Source organism: Pongo pygmaeus, chromosome 4, assembly GCF_028885625.2.
Source record: "Pongo pygmaeus isolate AG05252 chromosome 4, NHGRI_mPonPyg2-v2.0_pri, whole genome shotgun sequence".
Lineage (NCBI taxonomy): Eukaryota > Metazoa > Chordata > Mammalia > Primates > Hominidae > Pongo > Pongo pygmaeus.
Genome location: NC_072377.2, coordinates 166,605,871 through 166,628,110, shown reverse-complemented (window position 1 = coordinate 166,628,110; position 22,240 = coordinate 166,605,871). Strand labels below are relative to the sequence as shown.

Sequence of the window (22,240 nt, the reverse complement as noted above, 5' to 3'; positions counted from 1 at the left end):
TTTAGATAGAAAATAATAATTATGAAACAAACATACATGGTTCAAAATGAAAGAGTCTTTGAAGAGCATCTAATCAGCTCACTCATTCTATAGATGAGAATAAAGCTGAGTCTCCCCAAAGCAAAGATATTGGGCCAAGGAGCTAAATGATACAGAAGTTGCACAGAGACCTCAGTCTCCTCACACTTAGTAGAGTGCTGTTTCAATTAAACTTCAAGTTGTTTAGCTGTAGTATGTTTGCATTTTTCTGGGCAAAAGTAAGAGAGTAGTAGTATTAAATTTTTTTTTTCTGGGTTCTGGTCGCAAGGTGATCTCTATGATGTTTAAGACCCAGGAACATCTAATGAGGGGTTTGTCCATTTAGACAAATCACACCACATGCTTTCTCCTACTCTTAGTTCCTACTTCCCTATAAGAATTCTATGTGGGAGAAATACTGTTAGAGTGAAGCATCAGGAAAGAACAGGAGTCATGGAAAGGAAGAAGAGTAGTCTTATTCATTTTTCATTGTTGATTGAGCAGGAAAAGAGGAAAGATTAACTATTTGAATATAAATTCAAATCTTTTATCAGCACTAGGTAACTGAGCCTGGTTGTCCCATTTCTCCTACCTCTCACCAGGGGCAATAACATTGGGGTAGAGGTAACCACTTCACTTATTCACACCTAAAGAAAGTCTCTCTCTAGTTGCATGAAACAGATCCAGAGAACCATGTTTATTGTTGTTTTATTTAGTGTTATAATTGGAAATGTGGAAAACACAAGAGATAACCATAGTCATAATATACAAGGCTTCCTTATAATGAGTACTTTTTTCTTCAACCTCATAGAATTATGGTAAGTGTATTATTTTAAAAGGAGAATTTAGTAGGATAAAACACACTGAATTTTAGTCCAACTACAGCTATGTACATATGCATACATAATTTATGAGCTATGTATAATTTATATGTATACAAACACCACATTTTATTGAGGTAAAAGAGCACAGCGAGGTTAAAAACAAATGGCTAAGCTCAATGTAGCCTTTACAATGCCACTGAAAGCCATTTTACTAGCATAAAGGCCTCCAACATGCTGGTATTAACCTACTGATAAATATTTAGACTGTATTTATATTTTGCTCTCTCGGGAACTAAGCCAAAATAAACATATTTTAAGGCAACCTTTGGAAGTGTCAGCATTTCTTATTTTATCTGCCTTGTAGTAAATGTTATTCACAGTGACAATTAAAAATACTGAACAATGGAAGACAAAGGTTAACAAATTCATCTTGAACCCATTTCATCCTCATAAAGTTTTTATCTAACATACAGAAAAGTCATATTTTTCAGCAATCTTCAACTTTCTATTTCGAGTAGTAGGATTATTGCTTTTTTGCCCACACATGCTTACTGAAGCTGCATTACAGATTTCCAATTTGATTTCATGTTCTGAGAAGCATCTACACAAGTCTCAATGCTATTTTTTAAGAAAAGATAGGAAACAGGAAACAAGAACTTACAGAATTCAGGTTGTCCTGGCTGCAAGCTATTCAACGCTGCTACTCACTTCCATTGTATCTTTGGAAAGATAAACTACCCAGTACACAAGGTTGAATCCTGCAAATGCAACTGGGAAGAGAATTCGAGAATACTGGTCTATTTTACTGGTGCCTCCAAAGGCTGGCGAGAGTGGTGGGGGCGTGACAGGTGTTGATTGTAAGACGGGTGCTCTAGTGAGCACTTCATTGGCCTCGGAAGATGAAACTATTGGCAAGGACAGAGAAGTGATTCTTTTCTTCAGATGATATTTGGAGTCAGGATGCTGTGGAAAAAAGACAAATATTAAGCCCAAATGAAAGAATAGATATTGCTTAATTGCTTATTTATTCATTCTTTCACCATTGACAAATACTTACTGACGATTTACTTTCTATGTAAGGTCAAACATCAGCGAATTCTTAATAGTATTTTATGGTGTTACTTTTCCAAGTAAGGCTTAAAATACATTGTAAAATAATTTACTTGCTTCCATCTGACATTCTATTATTCAATATGTCAGCAAACAACACAAAGCATGTTTCATGTCATAGAACTACGGTAAGCATTGCATCCTTAGGGAAAGACAAGCCAGGTTGCAGAGGCATAGCCACCCCTGGTTGTGCATTAGTCTGTAGGGCAATGGGTTTGGGCAATGGTGTGTACTGGGAGGAGGGGTGAATTCCAATTTGGAATATGTGGACTATTAGTACAAAAAAATTACAGGCTGGTTTATTAACACCATTCTTCTGTACACATTCCCAGCCTACATTCTCATCTTTGCACACTCATAAGCTTGAATCAGCTATGATTTAAGGATTTAAAAAATAAATAAAATTAGCCTATGTATGCCAAAGGCCAGTGACAAAGAATAAATATCCTTAAATTGAGTAGGATGACTGTTCATACCTTGAAATACACCTGCCTCTTAGCTCAGAATTTCTATATTGTACACTCCTTACTTCCCGCTCAGAACTTTCTAACTGGTCTTTCTCTATCTTCAGTCACTAAAAATGATTCATTTACTAAACTCAGTTTTGTTATATGCTCCTTTCTATCACTAAACCTCCTGTCTCACTGAAATCATGACACAATCAACTATAGTCTTCAATGGGGTGTTTAATGCAATAACTGGCAAGTGAGGCTAGGGTCCAGATAGGGGAAATGCCTTGTCCATGATGGTAGGGCTAGCAATACACTCCAATGGTCAATTTCAGTGCCTGTTTCATTCCAACATTTCTCTCATCTTTATTCTAAAGTATTGGGCCTAGTTCAGAGACTCTGATTCTGTTTGATTTAGATTCCTTTCATGCTGTTGGTGTCTAGGGGGCCCTCCTCTGATTCCTATCTTTTCTTATCTGCATCCTGTAACAAACATCCTCCTTGTGGCTAGCTTGTCTTTGCTGGGCCTCTGCCTTCAAACACTTGCTGTGCATTACCCCTGATATTGTAAAATGGCCTTGTTTCCTTGCTGGCAGCAAAATCACCACTTTGCTGCCTGGCAGGGTATGTGACCCACGTGGGCAAACTCCCGTGGCTTTAGCCAGCAACACTGCGGCAACAGCATAAGACAGCTGCCTCCCCTGTGCTGGTTGAGCCACAGGACCAAAATGACCTGCCGATGTGGTGACATTTGGACTACAGGGACAACAACCCCCAAAACTTCTTTTCTATATTCCCCTCTTGTTTTTGCTGTTTGATTTGCCATGAAATTTACTGGGTATCTAAATAATAATAGTTCTTGTAGAGAGCTTAAATTCACTGTTTTTAGGGGCCATGGAGAAATGTGTTTCTTTACCAAAAGCAAAAACAAATGGTGTAGTCAAGATTTGATTTGAAAAAACCACAGTGAATTCCAAGCAAGGGCTATCTTTCTTATATATTGGCCCAGTACTGTGGTACTCTGGACAGAATTAAATTAGTCATAGGTCTTAGAGGTAGAAGAGAGTTTAAGATATTAGAAGGGCTAGTATGCTGCTCTTGAAGAGGAGATGAGGGAAACTTTCTATTAAAAATAGATGGGCCGCACATGGTGGCTGACGCTTGTAATCCCAGCTTTGGGAGGCCGAGGTGGGTGGATCACAACGTCAGGAGTTCAAGACCAGCCTGGCCAACATGGTGAAACCCCATCTCTATTAGAAATACAAAAATTAGCCGGAATGGTGGCAGGCACCTGTAATCCCAACTACTCAGGAGGCTGAGGCAGGAGAATCACTTGAACCCGGGAGGCAGAGATTGCAGTGAGCCAAAATGGCGCCACTGCACTCCAGCCTGGGGACAGAGCAAGACTCCATTAAAAAAAAAAAACAAAACAGGATGATAGCTGAGGACTACCGTGCCCAGAATCACCAGGCTGTGTGCGGACAGGAGCAGAGTAACTGTCTCAGTGCATGCTGCCTTTCCTAGAGAACACAGAACCATTTTTCAAGAATTTTCTATCATGTTTCTCAGACTCTAAATTTTCACCTATTAAATATAGTATTAAAATATTCTCTACCTGAAAGAGCAAAAGGTGTCACTGTTTCACCCTCTAAAAAGAGCCATCCTCCTCCAACATATGGAACACTAAAATACTCTCCTCTAGCAAACATTTATAAGAATTATGATAGAGTAGAAAGAAGCCAGCCTTCAGAGCAGATTTTCTTTCTACACTCATTTTGACTTTTAACAGCATGCATTATCTGTCTGAAACATGTTTTTCTTTCTATTTTAGGTAGAAAACGGGAAGACATGCCTAGTTCATTGGAATAAAGCAGTGACTATAAAACATTAAGTACCATAAAAATGTAAAGCCTTGCTTATTCTCCTCCTGTTTTTTAGAGACGTGGTGGGGGCAGTTATGTGTGAATCTGTGCATTGTCTCAGTGTCACAAAAGACTGAATAAGGATTCCCAAATAATTATGGTCCAGAGGTCAGAAGTACCATTCAGAACTAAACACCATGAAAAATTTATAGTAAAATGGATACTGCAATTTTACCTAAATTAAAAAATTAAAATTAAATAATATTGAAATTAAAGATTTCCTACATTAGCATTCCCTTTTTCCTCATCTACTTCCCCAAACAATCTCTATGGAGGGTTTTCTAGGAGTTAAGAGAACAAGGAGAGTCGGAAATCCCTAGATTACAGTTTCATAGCTACTAATTGCGTGCAATATGATTTAAACACCTCCTGGGTGCCATAGGCTCTAATTCTCTCTCAGCTTCAAGTTTCTATCTGTGAAGGTAGGGACAAATATTACTTAACACATAAGTTTTTTCCTATGTTTTTAAGAATTTAAGAAAAAGGCATGATATAAAGATACATACACAAACATATATATGTGTATATATATACACATATACATATGTACATATATTTTTTGCTCAGGAATCTTAGCTATATATATTTTTTAAATCATTTTCAAAATATGTCTGCTTCTCATTCTCACCACTCACCTATCTTTATTTCTTCTTTGTCTGAAATAACATCCACCTGCCACCCATTTTTATCTTTCCCTCATATCTTTTGCTACCAAACTCATTAACACCTACCATCACTGATTTCTCCAGCCTTATGCATTTTTCTGCCTAGTTATTATGACTCTTGTAGATATTATTATTTTCTGTTTTGTAGGTATAATTATTTTTGTTGTGGCTTATCTCCTTTCCTAGCATGGAAACTCTTTAATGGTAGAAGGCACATTATTCATATGTATGAGCATTCCACAGTGCCTAGCAAGTATTTAAAACACAGTATTTCTTTAATAAACAAATGCCGAATCAACAAATGAAAAAAATCTAAACATTTCCGAAGATTTGTTGGAGGAAGTAGGCAAAGAGGGGGATGAAAAGTTTTATGATTATGTTACATTGTATTTTAATGCAGTTTTATATTACATTATAAGTACCGGTTCTAAATGCTTATTGTTGACTAGCATTACAAGGCAATTTTCAAATATTATTTCACGAATTTCTTCAAAAAATCCACAATGTCATATTATCTTCATTTGATAGATGAGCAAACGGAGGCTTAAGCAGGAAGCTCACAAAGGTAATGAGTGGCAGGACCTGAATTCAACTTCCCTCTGATGCTACAGACCGCACTCTTAACAATTATTATGCTATTCTTCCTATCAGCTTTAGCGTTTTGGGCACAGTGTCTCAAGCTCAGAACTACTGACCTTTTGGGGCCAATCACTCTTTGTTATGGAGGACCATCCTCTGTGTCCTGGGATGTAGAGCAGCATCCCTGGCCTCTACCAACATGATACCCTTAGCCACCTCCACCTCAAGTTGTATCTCCAGACATTACCAAATGTCTCTGGGGAGAAATAGCTCCCCATAGGAAATCACTGGCTTAGATTCACAAGTGTTCCACTGCCCAGGAATGATTGGGGAAATTTCTACAGGCAGCAAATATGGTAGGCTAAAGGAAATGCAAGAGGCCTGGCTACCCTACATCTGGATAATCAGCTGCTAAATAACTGGCAATTGACAGAACAAGGAGATTGGTCACCAGTTTAGAAGGAACATGCTGAATTTCTGAAATGAAAAGAAAGCAAATTTTGTGAGCCGTTTAAGCTACAGGTTTGCTTCAGTCCCTTCCTGCTCTATTGTAAGCATAGCGGCTTCAGCTGATGGTAAAATAGGCTTTTGTCAGAGTCCAGATGAGGGCTCAGCTTGGGGCTGTCACTGTTTTGAGTGGAATGCCTGTGGTTTTGAATTTTTGCAGGGCTCCCCTGCTGCTGAGTGCCATCCTGCTTTAGGTATTTATAGAGCACTGCTTTGTTTCAAGTAATGTCATATTGCAAAGGTACTTTAAGTCAAACTGGACTTTATGACAATCAACTATTTGATAGAGGGAAAAGGTGTTTAGGAAGTATTTAGGCAGATTTTTATATGTAATTCAATGAGTCTCAGTAGGTCTGAGAGGTAACCTATCACCCCCACCATTTAAAACGATATTCTAACCAGGGCTGCCTTACTGAAGGGATAAACCAAGCATTTGTTTTTAGAAAGAGCAAAGAGAGACAACACAAATGAGAGAAAATATTTTTTTGAAAACACTTAGTATTGATAGTTTGCAAAAGTCATCATATTAATCATTATGGGGAAAATTAGAACTCTGTTGGGTTTTCCTGTGTTTGTGTTTCAGCTGGTAGAGTTGAAAACAGACACAACTCCAGAATTCCTACAGACACATAGCTTATTGGCAGCAATATATTGAATGGTTGATCCATGGTGCTAGGGAGCATGTCTAGAAAACATATCAGAATGTTTGGAGGGTTCATAATAAAGTATTGGGTGGGGATTTGATAGAAGGTATGGGGAAGGGGCTAACCACCTACAACCCTCATCTAATCCATCCTGCCTTCCCCATAAACCATACAATGGCACAACCAAGAAGGGCACTGTGATCTTTCTGGCACATAGAGTCTTTAATGGTCTTAATTCAGTCCTTAATTGTAGGGAGGAATGACAGTACTCAAAAAAAATCTGCTCCAGCCTGGGCGACAGAGCGAGACTCTGTTTCAAAAAAATAAATAAATAAATAAAATAAAATCTGTGCAATATTTGGAGTAGGCAATGTAAACCTTTCAGTATTCTATTCTTCACATCTCTCTACATAGATGAAAGCCACATGGTAATGGCCCAGTGCACCTTACCACCTTAAAAAGGAGCACAGGAAGGGTATAGATCTTATTTCCCTCTCTATGCCCAAGTTTGTAGCAACTGGCTTAGAGTTTCTAGCACAGAGCCAGGCTAATTTCTTTTTTGTTCTTAGCTTCGACATCACTCTGCTAGAAACGAAAACCTCTCCAGACTGAGTTAGACACTTTTGGATGGCTCTTCTGCAGCTCACTATACATCTCTAATGACCACTATACATCTCTAATGCCGGGCTGTATTCCAAGGTATTATTAAGGCTCATTGATCTCTCTCACTTCCTGCTGGACAAGAAGCTCCATGAGGGAAGAGGCCCTCTGATATCGCTCACTAATATATCCTCAGCACTCTACAAAAGGCCTGGCACATAAAGGCACTTATCAAATATATATGGTATGAATACTTCAACGAATGCATAAGTAGTCAATAAATAGGTGCCAGATGAAAAGAAAAAAAAAGAAATGAATAAATAATGCAATCAACATAAATATAGTAATTGTCCTGACTAATGAAATTTTGGTTCATTTTGTGTTATATAATTTACAAAAGGCATCACACCCATGTAAAGAAGAGAAGCTACATTGAGAGTAATGACACTGCTCAAAGGATTGCAGATGGAATGGGTGAGTGATTGACTGTCTGGAACATAGTGATGAGGGCTTAGGCCTTTAAAATAACAAGGAAACTAGCAAACTATGCAAAAAGAAATCAAGGACCAAAGTTGGTCTTACACACAGTATAGGTACAGGTATATACTCCAGACATGTTAATAGGCTCTGAAACTCATGAAGACATAAGTAACTCTCTAATGTTAAGGTAGCATGCTAGATAAAAACAACAAGAAAAAATCACCATATAAGCGGGAAAAACACTGTTGACAATTTCTTTTCCAGAAATAATTAATAAAAAATAAAATATCCAATTCCATATGTCTTAAAAACAGAAAGATAATTCGTCTATAGAGCATTTCTGAAGATTTAGCTTTAAGGTGTCTTTTTGGGCTTGAGATCTGGATTTTAAATGCTTGAGTTTCTCCATTATTATTATGTTTTAAGGTCAGAATCAAAGTGATAAAATGAATAAATTTTTACCCACATTCACTGTAAGTAGTTTCTTGTGAAAAGCAATGAACATATTAAAATATACAACATAGAATCACATGAAATATCCAAGCACTTAATTTCATTTCAACTTCACCACATTAGTTTGCTGTTTCAATGTCAAACTTATTCAAATAATGTTGTTTTGATTACAACTGAATAGATATTTTTAAATGTCATGGTATTTGGAAGAAAATGTCTTGCAATCAAAATACACCATTGTGTAGTATAAATTGCAAATGTGTAATTTATGTTTGTTCCTCTACGTCATATAAGACAACTTGCCAAGGTTTGACAAGAACAAATGTAATGCAAATGTCCTATGTAATCACCTATATTTAGTTTTGATACCTTCAAGGTTTACATTGTTTGATTTGGTCATTTTTGTTTTTATGTTTATTTTTACACTTCAGCCTTTTAGAATCAAAATTTCCCTATGTGTTGCTTTAAAATATTTTAAGTAAAACCAGGTTCAGAAATATAATTTTTCACAAGAAAAAATAAATGCTACCTGCAGGAAAAAAGTACTTGGAGATTATTCACATACCATTTTTTAAAATCTAGCTTCCCAGAGGACCTACTCATTATATGTTACTATTTTAGGTTTATAGGAGACAGTTTATATCAAAACCTGAGATCTTAAATTCCATCTTAAATTAATAAATTATATCTTTAAAATAATAGCCTGAGGGGGTGATTATGTTTTCTCCAAGGATTTGAAATCATCCTCTTCTCAGTACTGCATATTTCAAAAAAGGTAAAGCAAAAAAATTGGTCTTTCTTTTTATTTCAATATCTGACCTATGAGCATATTCAAAATGGATCCATTTTTTTCTGTTTTTGAATATCTTTTTTTTTCACTTTTACTACATTACTCAAATAAGAAACTGGTAAGCTGAATTCTGATAAGCACTTTTTTCATTTATAGATATATATTAATATGTATACGACCTATGGACAATATATAGATTATATACTTATATGCATACAGATATCTCGTAACAGAATCACTTATTTCTACTAATATGAAATAATTCTCAGAAACATTTGGAATTTATCATGACAAAAAATGGTTTTAACATTGTGGAGCAAGTCTACAGACTAGGATATTTTGTTACAAAATTTATATTTTGGCGACCTTTCAAACTACAGATACATAAAGAATATATTTTTAAGTCAAAGGAAGAATTTTGGGACTCAACTACATTCTTAAAATGTTTTATCCTGTGGTATGCACCCAGGCATATTTCAGTCTTTAAGAAATTCTTGGGAAGGGTGGCCTCAGTCTCTGTAATGTTGTGGATTTCAGAGGTTCTTCTTCTTCTTCTGATTATTACTATTATTATTACAAAGACAGTATCTAAATGTGTCGCCCAGGAAGGAGTTCAGTGGCGTGATCATGGCTCACTGTAACTTCAAAATCCTGCATGCAAGCCATCTTCTTGCCTCAGTTCCCTGAATAGCTAGAACTGCAAGCATATGCCACCAACACAGAGCAATTTTTTTTTTTATTTTTGCAGATATGGAGGTCAGCCTGCTATGTTGCCCATTCTGATTTTTAACTCCTGGCTTCAAGTGATCCTCCCAACTCAGCCTCCCAAAATGCTGGGATGACAGGCATGAGCCACCACACTCGGCTTATACAGAGTTTTTGAACCAATTCCTAGATTTTCTACCAACTAGAAACTAATATTTTCCCTCTTCTAGACTGTGTTTTCCACTTGTAAAAGAAGGTAATTAAACTGGATCACTGAATGGCATTTTTTTCTTTTTTCTTTATTTTTTAAAATAAGGGCTAATAAAAAATCCTTAAATTATATATTTCTACATATTATGGGGATGGCCTCTCATTTCTTGGAGAAAATATAAATTCCCAAACAAGTTTCTTAGTTTATCAAAGACAAAATTTCAATATGAAAATGATCACCTTTTTAGTCAACAAGTGCCACAGATTCTGAAAAGTAAAAAACAAATCGCTTTAAAACTTTTATCATAAAGTTAAACTGAGGATTACTGGGCTGCACGTAGTTTTCAGATATGGAAATGCTTACTAGAATTGATCAGTTGTAAAAAAATTTCCAGTTCAAAGTGTCTGTCTTACTTGAATTCACAGAGCAAAATATTTCTCTTCTAAGAGCTACTCTTTAAGATTTGTATTAAAATAAAAATGTATGCCTGTCAATCAGTTTTATTATCCATTAAAATAAGTATGTTCAGCTTAATTGTTGTTATAATTTACTTTTATGCAAAATTGAAATCTGGGGGCATATTAATGGCCCTTGAACTATTAATGTTACCATTTGTTTCTTATTCAAAAACCTCTGGGGACCAGAGCTTAGCCACAGCAAATTTAACAAAAATTTATAACTATTTCTCACTGAACGTAAGCCATTGACTACAAACTTATTGATATACATATATTTAATATACAAATGTGAATATGAAAATGTTTTAATATGAATCAAATTCTTGGGTTATGACTCAACATTCAGAAAATCTATTATTCATTATTCACAGATGCCTTGCCCTCTTGAAATAAAGCAGCAAGCAGATTTATAACAAAAATTGTACATTCCATAGAAGTCCCTGTTTTTTTCCTGCAGACTCTGAAACCTCATTAGAAAAAACATTTTTTTTTTTTTTTTACTTTTTCCCCCTAGTTGGTACAAGTGACTTTGTTCAAAAGAATATCGAAAGGCTTAGAATTTTCTAGTTTCCTCTGAGAGCCTGGAATCTGCCAGTATAAGTGAGGATGATGAAAGAAGAATGCCCAAAGTTTACAGCAAAGATAAATGAAGGATTGTTCCATAGCTTTTCTCTGTGAAGCTGGAACAGAAACTGGCCTTGCTCTTGAAACTACAGTTATATAACCTGTGTTCAACTCACATTACTTTTGGACACTTTCGTTGTTTGTGATCACTATTTAGGCTGCTTTTTCCTACGGTAGGTAATGATAGAAAAAGTAAACAATTACCAAAACAATCTCAGCTTCCAAAGGTTCAGTAGCTTTTGATATTGTCACTGTGGGTGGGGCTGCAATCTGTGCCTTCCTTTTGGCCTTCTGTGTCTGAAGATTGGTAAAGTAGTTGACAGCTGCGAACTCGATAAGAGCAGAGAAGACGAAAGCAAAGCAAACAGCTATGAACCAATCCATGGCAGTGGCATATGACACTTTTGGCAAAGAGTGCCGGGCACTAATGCTCAAAGTGGTCATAGTTAAAACAGTGGTGATCCCTAAAATAAAAAAGAATAGGAAATGTAATATTAGTACTGGGAATCCTATGGCAAAATCAAATGAGAATGTGTCAGAGGAGAAGATAAAACACTCTACCAAGGCAAAGTAATTTTTAAAAATATTTTTTGTATTATAATTGTTCATAATTATTATCATAAGTATTATCATTTCTGAATCTTTCAATATTTAGTGAAGTGACTTATACATTATAACTGCTCAAAAAATTTTGAGTTTACTGAATGGAATTAGTTATTGTAAAATTTAAGTCGTAAATAGTTCTAGTTGTTTAGGGCTTGAGAGAACTTGTAACAATTATTACCACTTAAGAAAAAAAAAACTTGAGGCCGGGCGCGGTGGCTCACACCTGTAATCCCAACAGTTTGGGAGGCCAAGGCGGGCGGATCACGAGGTCAGGAGATCGAGACCATTCTATCCTGGCTAACACGGTGAAACCCCGTCTCTACTAAAAACACAAAAAATTAGCCGGGCTTGGTGGCGCGCGCCTGTAGTCCCAGCTACTCCGGAGGGTGAGGCAGGAGAATGGCGTGAACCCGGGAGGCGGATCTTGCAGTGAGCCGAGATCGCGCCACTGCACTCTGCCCTCCAGCCTGAGCGACAGACGGAGACTCCGTCCCAAAAAAAAAAAAAAAAAAAAAAAAAGAAAAAGAAAAAAAACTTGAATTTCAGACCAATTTTACCAGCTAACATATTAAATGATAGTTAATAAATAAATATGGTATAAATATTAGCATAAAATTAGGTTACCTAATTTGTTTGTATTTTTAGCTAGATTTTAAGGTATAATATTTACTCATTAGAAGATACAATTTATCACTCACTTGCTGGCAGTTTTCCTTCTTGAACTATGGCCTGGGGAATTTATACAATTAGGAGATGTATAATATTGATGGTCAACATCATTATGTTGGCATTCTTTTGTAATTTTCAAAAAATCTATTTTAACTTAGTAAATTTAAAAAATCAAGATTTATGATTTCTATTCAATTCAGGTCTATCTTACAGACTACTAAATTTATAATCATTAAACCCAGGAAAAACACTGGAATGTGTCACTGATGTTTCCAGTTGAAGCTCTTTTTCTTATTATTTAATTTTGTTTTTATTAAAATTATCAGTGATTCTATCTATAAGTGGAACTAAACATGTAGGTTGAATCATAAAAAATTGACGAAATGACAATTTTATATGGTTCAACCTAATAAAAGGGGTATACAACTTATGTATTACTGTGTTCAATACCTTAATCTTTTGCTTTCATGGATTTACATGCAGTTTTTAACTTTCTGCTTTTCCTCAGTTATAACAAAGAAAATCAAGATAAAGCACTGCAAACAGGACACATGAAAGTCATAGGAAACCAGTCATAATTCTCACTGAGACAAAATTTTTGTTGATTCATCACACAACTTGTGATATAATGATAGTGATTTTGCATGATACATATGTCTGGATGAGACAGGAACCTATTTCTTTGTGGATTGAAAAAGTGCACCAGTGTGAATATTTACTCAAAATACACAAGCAATGAAAGGTGGAAGATGAATGTACCTGAAGTACAAAATGTGACACATACCAAAAACAGTTCTTGCTGGGACGGACTCCTTATTAATCCAGAAAGACACCTGGGAAAGAATGACTGTCATAATGCAAGGAGTGTATATCTGTATCATGAAGTAGCCCATCTTCCTTTGCAAGTGGAAGTAAACTGTCATTATAACGTATTCACCTGTTGGAAGACACATACATCAGTATTATTACTGCTGACAGTCTGCAAAAAGAATGCAGTTGAATATAAATCTTGACAATTTTTAAATTAACATTGACTGGAAGAAAACAAGCAAAGGTACATTTCAGTATATGAGAAAGCTACTTGATCAGCAGATGATAGAGCGAAGAGACACATCAACTCATTGTTTTCAGTAGGGTTCTTTATATTATATACATTAAAAAAACTACTTATTCCAAGATTACACAAATCTTTATATGCACCTGGTTGCATAATCAATTTTAAGGAAAGCTACTCATCACTTCAAAACAGCATGCTTAGCTGAGAATGGCTAAGGCAAAGGAAAAAGAAATAGATATTTTGAAAATGTGCACTGGAGTCATCCTGAGGGATTATTTCCATCCTTTGGTCAAATTCTTACCTGTGTTAGATTTAATTGTCTCACTAGATACTGTTTGTCCAATTAGATCATACTGGAGAAGGCTTGAAGATTCTTCTGGGACTTCTACTGAGTAAAGTGGTCCTTTTTTCCATGTATATATGATCTCACTTTTGGGATAAGCATCTAAATATTTGAAACAAATTAAATATAGCAGTGAATTTGACGAGTTGTCTTTTTTCCCTTCAAAGTGCACATTGTCTATAAAAAAAGGAAATACAAACATAAATTGTATTTAATGTTTTCTTTAATCTTGATGACTAAAGCCTCAATTTATGAGATTGACAGAATGATTAAGTATATTCCTAGAATCGCACTGATAGTGTCATGATTCTATTTCTTCCTTGATTTCCAGTATCAACTAAAACCAAGTAATTATATATTTTGGATGTATTATGTGACTCTCAGAAGCCTGTTGTAACTTACAGCTCCCAAACTTGAGTGGACAAGCATGCCCATCCATAGGAAAGTTAACCAGCCTCATGGGACAGTCAGCATTGATGGTAAGCCTAGAAACATTGAAATCAATGGTTCTGAGTTAGTATTGTGGACATATCATCTAGGCAGGGGAAATAGAATTGGAGAAACCTCACCTCATGGTGTATAAAATGGTTCCATTCTGCATTATTCTGAAGAGTTTATTAGGAGTTGTCATGTTGTGAGCAATGGACTTTTTACCGTTTCTGAAAAAGGTGTCAGGCGTCCAGATTTTACTGACCATCAAGTTATTCAGACTCAGAATCTCAGTTGGCCCCCCAAACTTCAACCTCTCATCAGTCCAAGTCTGGCGGAAAAAAACATCCATCGTATACTCCTAAGAGAAAATAAAATATTTGTGCGGGCTGGAAAGACAGTTTGCTAAGAATAGTTTATTCACTAGCCTATACACTCAATCTCAAAACTTAAGCAATAAAGCAACTTTTTATCGCAATAATTTCTCACAAAGCTATAATTTTAGCCAGTTATTATTATTCTCAAACTCAGAAAGTTTGCATTGTTATAAAAGATAGTGCTGTGATGTGTAAACTTCCCTTCTCCACCTTGACTTTCCTTAATATCCTTCCTCTTTATCTATCCAGTCATCCATATTTCCATCTATCAATACGTCCTCCTTAATCTAGAAAAAAATTATGGAAATATTTAGTTTAGCCTTTGTGCTGGCTGGCCTTTATACCATCGGTTAGACTAACTATTCCCCTTTGCACCTCATTCACCCTCAAAGGTATCTCAGAGCTTCAGAGTGCCATTCAGTAAAATTCCACACATAGATAAACCTTACTTGATAAACACACTATAGCTGCACATCAAAATTATTTTATATTGTTCTCAGGGAACATAAAAACAAGTGTTACCATGACTATTCTAGAGAGGGTATCATTTAAGTATGTATCATCAAAATTATGAGTTAATTTGTGGCTTTTATGAAATAACATTAAAATGTTTAAGAATTATAATGAAAGCTATTGCAAAAGTCAATAACAAATAACAATTTGTAATTATATCAAAGTATTGCCAATAATTGCTTTGCCTACTATATAAATTCCTTTATGAAACTTATTATGGCAAGTAGTGATTACATTTTAAAAATATAATTTGACAAGCAATATACCCATACAATAATGACTCAGGATATAATAGGGATCTATTGCGCAAATAAACTGTAAAAACAGACACAAGCATAAGCTAGAACACTAAGTATACCCAGACTTCAACAATACAATAGCAAATTGTTGTAGTTGTTTATACTTGGAGTGGCTTAGAATGTGAATGAAAAATATGATACTAAAATAATTCAGGATTCTGAATATTGCTAACTCTTTTTTCTCCTTATATAGTAAGATAATTATCTCTTGAATAAAGCCCTTCCTCCCTCTTTCCCTTTCTTTCAATTTTATTTCTTCTTTCTTTTCCTCCATATCCCTTTCTCTTCTTCCTTTACTCCTTCCTTTTTCCTTTCTTTACATCTTCTTTTCTTGCCAACTTAAAAAAGCAGAAAATGAAAAAGTCTCCAATAACTGTTTCTTTAGAATTACATTTCCCTAATAAAACCTAATGATGAACCTCTTTAAAGACAGTTATGTTTACTGCAGCATTCATATTTACACTTCTGTTTTAGAGAGAAATGCCACCTGAGAACCGTAAAAGAATACCATGATACACTTTGTTCTAAAAGATGAGTTCAAGTTTTCATTGCTACTTACTATAAATACCCTCTTACGAATGCTACAGCCATCTGTACCTGGAACAGAGTCCCCAGAACACCTACTGGTCCATCCTCAATGTAAAAGGTGGAGAGCATCGGCCTTTCCAAATGACCTCTTTACTGTTTTAATAAAATATACTGATAATGATGTTGCCACAAAAGACAATTATGCTTTAGGTTTTATAGACATACTCAATACATTTTTATGTGGAAGAAGATCTGTGTGTTTTTTCTTCCTCCAATAAATTTGCTAGAGCTTCACAAAGAAAGGGAAAAAACTCTTCTCTTTGGAGGGAAGAATTAGTGCATGGTATGTGGATGGAAGAGAGGACATAATTTTAAAAAGTCCCTCAGCTTAAAATGTTCAAGCCCTTAGTGAAATGTGAAGATTAAGCCAGGAATCTGCTCTAATGGTCATGCCCTCCCAGCATGAATACACATATTGTGTCATGAATCTGCAGCCAAGCTTGGGGGCAATACCCATTATCATTAGTTTTTGGACTCCACTCTCCTCCCCGAAATGAAAACACCCAACTCACTTAGAACTTACTCACCATCTCCACATCTGACACGGGCCCAAAACTGGTCACATAAATGTCTGTTTTGACTTCAGTGACAGCACCTGAAATTAGCCCAGAGGGATGAAACGATTATCACCACTGATGTTAAGGGGATTGATCTCAGCCCTCTACCACAAAACCCCTTACTTATCATAGCCAGTATCTGCAATGTGTCCTATTGCATTCCAGTAGTGGGGATCCTTGGGTCTCTCAACTCTGAAAACTCACGTCAGTGGCCTTGTTTTGAATTTATTACAGTCAATTGGGAGAACATTAAGGAATGAAAGTAGCTAGATTCTTTCTAATGAAAATGATAATAACTAATGTATATTGATGGCTTTAATGGGAAAGTGCTAAGAAAACTGTTTTACATAAATAATCTCATTTTGCACTCATACAACTCTATGAAGCAAACATTGATCACATACCCACACTACAATTTAGGATATGAGGCTTAGAGAGTTCAGATAACTTGAACAAGACTACTAATGGTGGATGAGGCAGAGACTGGATGGGAACATACACATGGTCTCTCTCCCATACCCCTGCCCCTTCCCACTACCTACCCACTATCCTGCCCCTTCCCACTAGTTTCTGACTCTTCTGGGTCTTCAAAGGGCAGAAATGGAGGAAGGAGACTACAGGTGTTTGTGTAGCAAAGATGCAGCTTCTTACCTCCAAATCCCGGCCGCAGCCGATTATCATAGCCTTCAAGCAAGTTGTCCAGGATCCGACTGACATTTTCTGAGTAGAAGTTGCCTTCAACTTCGAGTTTCCCTAGGGCATTTTCTAGCCTGTGTGTAGACAGTCAATGATCCTTACTCCCAGGCTCAGAGAAGAGGTTTTGTCTAATCTACTCTGTTCCACCCTGTTACAAATACATGCTACACCACTTCTGGCCTCTTTCATGATTTGATATAGGAGTCACCCAATGGATGTATACTTTTCCTTTCCTCTGAGATAAAAAGAAAAATCAGGAAAAAGAATCTTACTCACCACAGAATAATGCACAGCCAGGGCAGAGGTGACGCCATCCTGCAGTGCACTGAAATGCAGAATTCACCCTCCCAGGGTCGTCCTCCCTGCTAGCCAGCTCTCCTCTGCCAATCAACTGGAGAAATCTTTCAAACCCTTCATATCTCTGTTCCTTGTTTGCCTCAAGTCAGTAATCCAATAGATAAAGAGGTTGCCTAAAAATTTGCAGGATTCCCCTGGCTTCCTTCTTTCTTGTTTCCTTCTTCTTACGTGGAACAAGGTGGTTTGTGGTCTTAGATTATGTCCTGCAGACACCCAGGCTCCTCTGACTGACTCAGTTGGGAAATGAGAGTCCGAAGGGACAGTGCATGGTCGGAGAGCAGTGACAATAATCGAATAAGGCATTAAGGGAGATTAGAAGGAAGAAATCCACTGCCAGTTTTGGCATGGCATTAGCAGGGCCCTGTGAGGAAATCTGGAAAGCATTGGCATCTTGCTGATTGAGATTATGTTCCAATGGACTCAGCGTTTATTATTTTTATGGTTCACAGAAGGATTCCTACACAGCTCTTACTGTTTAAAAAGTGTAACGCTATTGGGACCCTCTTGGATTCCCTTTCTGATATTCATCAGCATTACTAGCTACAGCCACAACCTTATGTATTTAAAAATTATTCCTCATGATTTATTTACCAGCACTTGTAACACAACAGAACAACTCGCGGCCATCTTACTGTTGAGTAAATATTTTTTTAAAGGTACTTTGCTGACCCTTCTTGTCAAAGGTGTGTCATCTCAAGCTAAGACAGAAGTGGGATCTACTGCTATCAATAGAGACCTGGTCAGTTTCTTGAATGCCACCTATAGGAGACAATGCCTGAGAAATAGCAGGTTAAATCTCCTCATGCAGAAATGTTGCAAAAATAAAGCATCTATACACGTGGTTAATGTTGATGATTCTGGCACTATTTTATTAGGCTTGCCACAGGTCGAAAAGAAAATGTCTGAATCCAAGAAACAGCATTCTATTCTCAGTTCTGCTAGGAGGAAGTTGTAGTCAAAAAAAGTTCATTTCAGCCTTAAAATTTTCATCTTTTCTTTCAATAAAAATTTATTAAATAAAAAAATTTTAAAAGGCATTGTGAATATATATGTCAGTGTGTATATCTATTATATAGAATATATATTATATAGAATATATATTATAACATATATAATATAAAATATATATTATAAAAATATATAATATAAAATATTACATTTTATAATATATATTATACACACACACACATATACATAGATATTTAAATTCAGGAACATAAGATTAAGGATCAAAAGTCTCAATTCACCATCTTCCTGCCAAATTCATTTCTTACTCACCGAGTTCACAGTCTGTACCTTTGGAATTCAAATTCTACAAAGGCCATGGAAACTATTGCAGACACACAGCACAGCCGTAACAGTCACACTTGAGAACATGACATAAATCATTTGAGGAACATTTGAATACATTATTGTCAGAGAAAGACACATGGCAGCCATTTAAATGAAGATACCTACAATGTTTTCTCTAATTTAAGGGAAACACCCCTAAAACCTTTTCGTGTTTGTTATGGGATCCAATTTTCACATCTCTACTCATTCTTTTTATTCTCCTTTAAACCTACTGCCACTGGTGACCACAATGTATTTTCAACTCACATTAATTGTGCTATTACTTAAATCCCCTAAATATCTGGTATATATGATGCTATGAAATAATTCTCTTCAGATTAATCACAACTTTTTTTCAACCAGAGAACCCTATATTTATCCCTGTTATCTTTTTAGATGTGTTTCTTTTTTTTCCTATTGAAATGTTTACCATTCATCTCTGATTTGTGTCATCAGAGAGAAAGCTTTGTAAGGGTTTTCAGACCGAATGTTTTTGTCTTTTCTTTTTTAAATTAAATTAAATTTAATTTTAAGTTCCAGCATACATGTGCAGAACGTGCAGGTTTGTTACATAGGTAAACGTGTGCCATCGTGTTGTGCTGCACCTATCAACCCATCACCTAAGTATTAAGCCCTGCACGCATTAACTACTTAACCTGATGCTCTCCCTTTCCCCACATCCCCAACAGGCCACAGCTTTGTGTTGTTTTTCCCCTTCCTGTGTCCATGTGTTCTTATTGTTCACCTCCCACTTATAAGAACATGTGTTGTTTTGTTTTGTTTCCTGTTCCTGTGTTATTTTGCTGAGGATAATGGCTTCCACCTCCATCCATGTCCCTGCAAAGACATGATCCCATTCCTTTATATGGCTGCATAGTACTCCATGGTGTATATGTACCACATTTTCTTTATCCAGTCTATCATTGATGGGCATTTGGGTTGATTCTATGTCTTTGTTATTGTGAATAGTGCTGCAATGAACATACACATGCCTGTATCTTTATAATAGAATGATTTTTATTCCTTTATACCCAGTAATGTGATTGCTGGGCCAAATGGTATTTCTGGTTCTAAGTCTTTGAAGAATTGTCACACTTTCTTGGTTGAACTAATTTACACGCTCATCAACAGTGAAGAAATTTCCTATTTCTCCACAGCCTCGCCAGCATCTGTTGTTTCTTGAATTTTTAATAATCGTCATTCTGACTGGTGTGAGATGGTATCTCATTGTTTTGATTTGCATTTCTCTAATGATCAGTGATGTTGAACTTTTTTTCATGTTTGTTGGCTGCATAAATGTCTTCTTTTGAGAAACGTCTGTTCATTTCCTTTACCTAATTTTTAATGTTTTTTTCTGTAAATTTGTTTAAGTTCCAAGTAGATTTCGACATCAGACCTTTGTCGTATGGATAGATTGCAAAAGTTGTCTCCCATTCTGCAGATTGTCAGAAATTTTTTCACATGTAAAAAAAAATCGTGGATGATATTGTACATTTTTACAAATATTCTTATAGAATAGGCATGCTTTTCTCATTAAAATGATTTTTTCAACAAGAAACACTTAATAAATTACAGTTGTCTCTAAACAAAAGATTAACACACCTGATTTTATTTTTTCATATAAGAAATTAATGTAAGAGAAGGAAGACTTTTTTACTCTCAATAGGAAAAAATAATAGTAGAGCTAGAACGGATAATAAGCTATGTAATCTTAATCATTTTCCCTCTGCTGAGCTTACCTTTAAAAGAATGTGACAGACCTAGTGATATCTAAGATACTCAAGTTCTGTAATCTGAGAATTTGTATTGTATGTTAGTGTCTATATGTAATGAAGTCCCTTGTTCACACATCTCTGTCAGAATTAGGGCAGACAAGATCTATTAGCAACACTGTTAATTAGATTACAATTATTATTTTCCTGTGGAATTAGCAAAAAAAAAAGGAGTTTAAGAATATGACAATGGCTACAACTTTGGGAGATGTATGGTCATATTTATGTAGTGTTTTGACTATGTAAACCAGTTATCAGAGCTCTCTCATTTAGGGAATTACTTCTGTTTGGCAAATTTGAGAATATCTATCTTATATCTGCATATTTCATAGCTGTTTCTCCAAAATATGTTCTTTTTATGAATCACCTTAGACAAACACTTGCATGCTTTGTTGTTTATCTCCACTGGGAAGCCTAGAACTACCATCCTCTTCAACAGTAGTGCTATTAACATGCTGGATTTTGTAAAAGAATAATGTGAAATCATTCCTTTTGTGTCCTGTACTTTAATTCCATATACCACCCACACCAACACTGCTTTGTTTATATAAAATGACTTATTAAAGATGTAGTGCTAATTAGAGAAAATTATTGCACAGAAAGAGCAAACTTGGCACTAGACACTAAATGGCACTTTTTATAATACAAAAAATCAATATGTCTATGCATGTATATATAAACTAACCAAATATTCAAGATAGCTACAGAATTGCCTCTTGGATAACATTTACTTGCACTTTCTCCCTAAAAATCTCCATTGATCTTTTCAAAAACAGCATTGGAAATGTGCTTTCTACAGAAATTGTGTTCCTCCACAAGTGGGGGATTATATACCCTGGCAGCCATTGTGTAGAAGCCAGGAATGCTGTTATCCTACAATGCATAGGACAGTCCCCTCAAAAAATAATTATCTTGCCAAAACACATCAGTATTACCAACGCTGAGAAAACTTGCCCTAGAATAAAACCACTCAAACTTTAGTAAAATGTTCCTAGATGAATGATTTAGCCTCTCAAGTCCATTCATTTCACAGTATCTCCACAGCATAGTGTTCTTGTAAGTCTTTACTTCCCCCTTATGATATATTGAGGATAGCTACTTGTCCAAACATACAAACATATCTATGTTTCTGAAACAAATAAGGATGTTAAATGAGCACACTATTAAGGGAGTTAAAACAAGCAACACAAATATACAGATTATATTTGCGAGTTTACAAAAGGATTGCTATGTAAATATACAATAAGTTAAAAGCAGGCAAATAACTTCAATTGATATATGGATATATATATAAGTTTACAATTCACAATGAAAATAGTTAAGAAACATAAAAGGTGGTCTCTTGATTAAGAGAAATCAATTCAATTCAAATGAAACAAAAATTTTGTAAATTTATCTCATTGTCATAAATTATTAAGAATTCTTACAGACTGATGTTCAGTGAAGTGTTTTCAATGGGATATGCTATTTATATTTGAAGAAGGGCAATTCCTCATTAGGCAAGACTGTCCCACACATTTCAGGATACTTAGGATCTCTTGCTCTTACTCATGGAGTGTCTCTAGTGTTCTCTATGCATGCTAACAACCAAATATTCTCTTCATAT

General features: G+C 35.7%; 1 protein-coding gene across 2 annotated transcripts; it reads right to left on the bottom strand.

The window, feature by feature from the left end:
• Positions 1 to 710: 710 nt before the first annotated feature.
• Positions 711 to 17,800, bottom strand: GABRA6 (gamma-aminobutyric acid type A receptor subunit alpha6). 2 transcript variants are annotated; one of them, XM_054488271.1, is made up of 9 exons: positions 17,450 to 17,800; positions 17,129 to 17,247; positions 16,448 to 16,515; positions 14,284 to 14,504; positions 14,117 to 14,199; positions 13,673 to 13,816; positions 13,099 to 13,251; positions 11,244 to 11,503; positions 711 to 1,805 (listed from the first exon to the last, which is right to left on the bottom strand). In XM_054488271.1, the coding sequence occupies exons 1-9, from the start codon at positions 17,485 to 17,487 to the stop codon at positions 1,530 to 1,532; spliced, it is 1,362 nt and encodes a 453-aa protein (XP_054344246.1). In that variant the 5' UTR covers positions 17,488 to 17,800; the 3' UTR covers positions 711 to 1,529. The 2 variants fall into 2 exon arrangements, with proteins under 2 accessions (XP_054344246.1, XP_054344247.1); XM_054488272.2 differs by lacking the exon at positions 17,129 to 17,247 and having other exon boundaries at positions 717 to 1,805.
• Positions 17,801 to 22,240: the final 4,440 nt, after the last annotated feature.

What these genes read in the sequence shown, in the direction of transcription:
- GABRA6 (XM_054488271.1), bottom strand. Translation starts at nt 17,487, where the DNA reads ATGGCGTCACCTCTGCCCTGGCTGTGCATTATTCTGTG. An exon ending in CCGTGTCAGATGTGGAGATG is followed by an intron (nt 14,505 to 16,447) that starts GTGAGTAAGTTC and finishes ATTTTCTCTTAG; the next exon opens with GAGTATACGATGGATGTTTT. An exon ending in CCCAGCAAGAACTGTTTTTG is followed by an intron (nt 11,504 to 13,098) that starts GTATGTGTCACA and finishes TTTTTATTTTAG; the next exon opens with GGATCACCACTGTTTTAACT.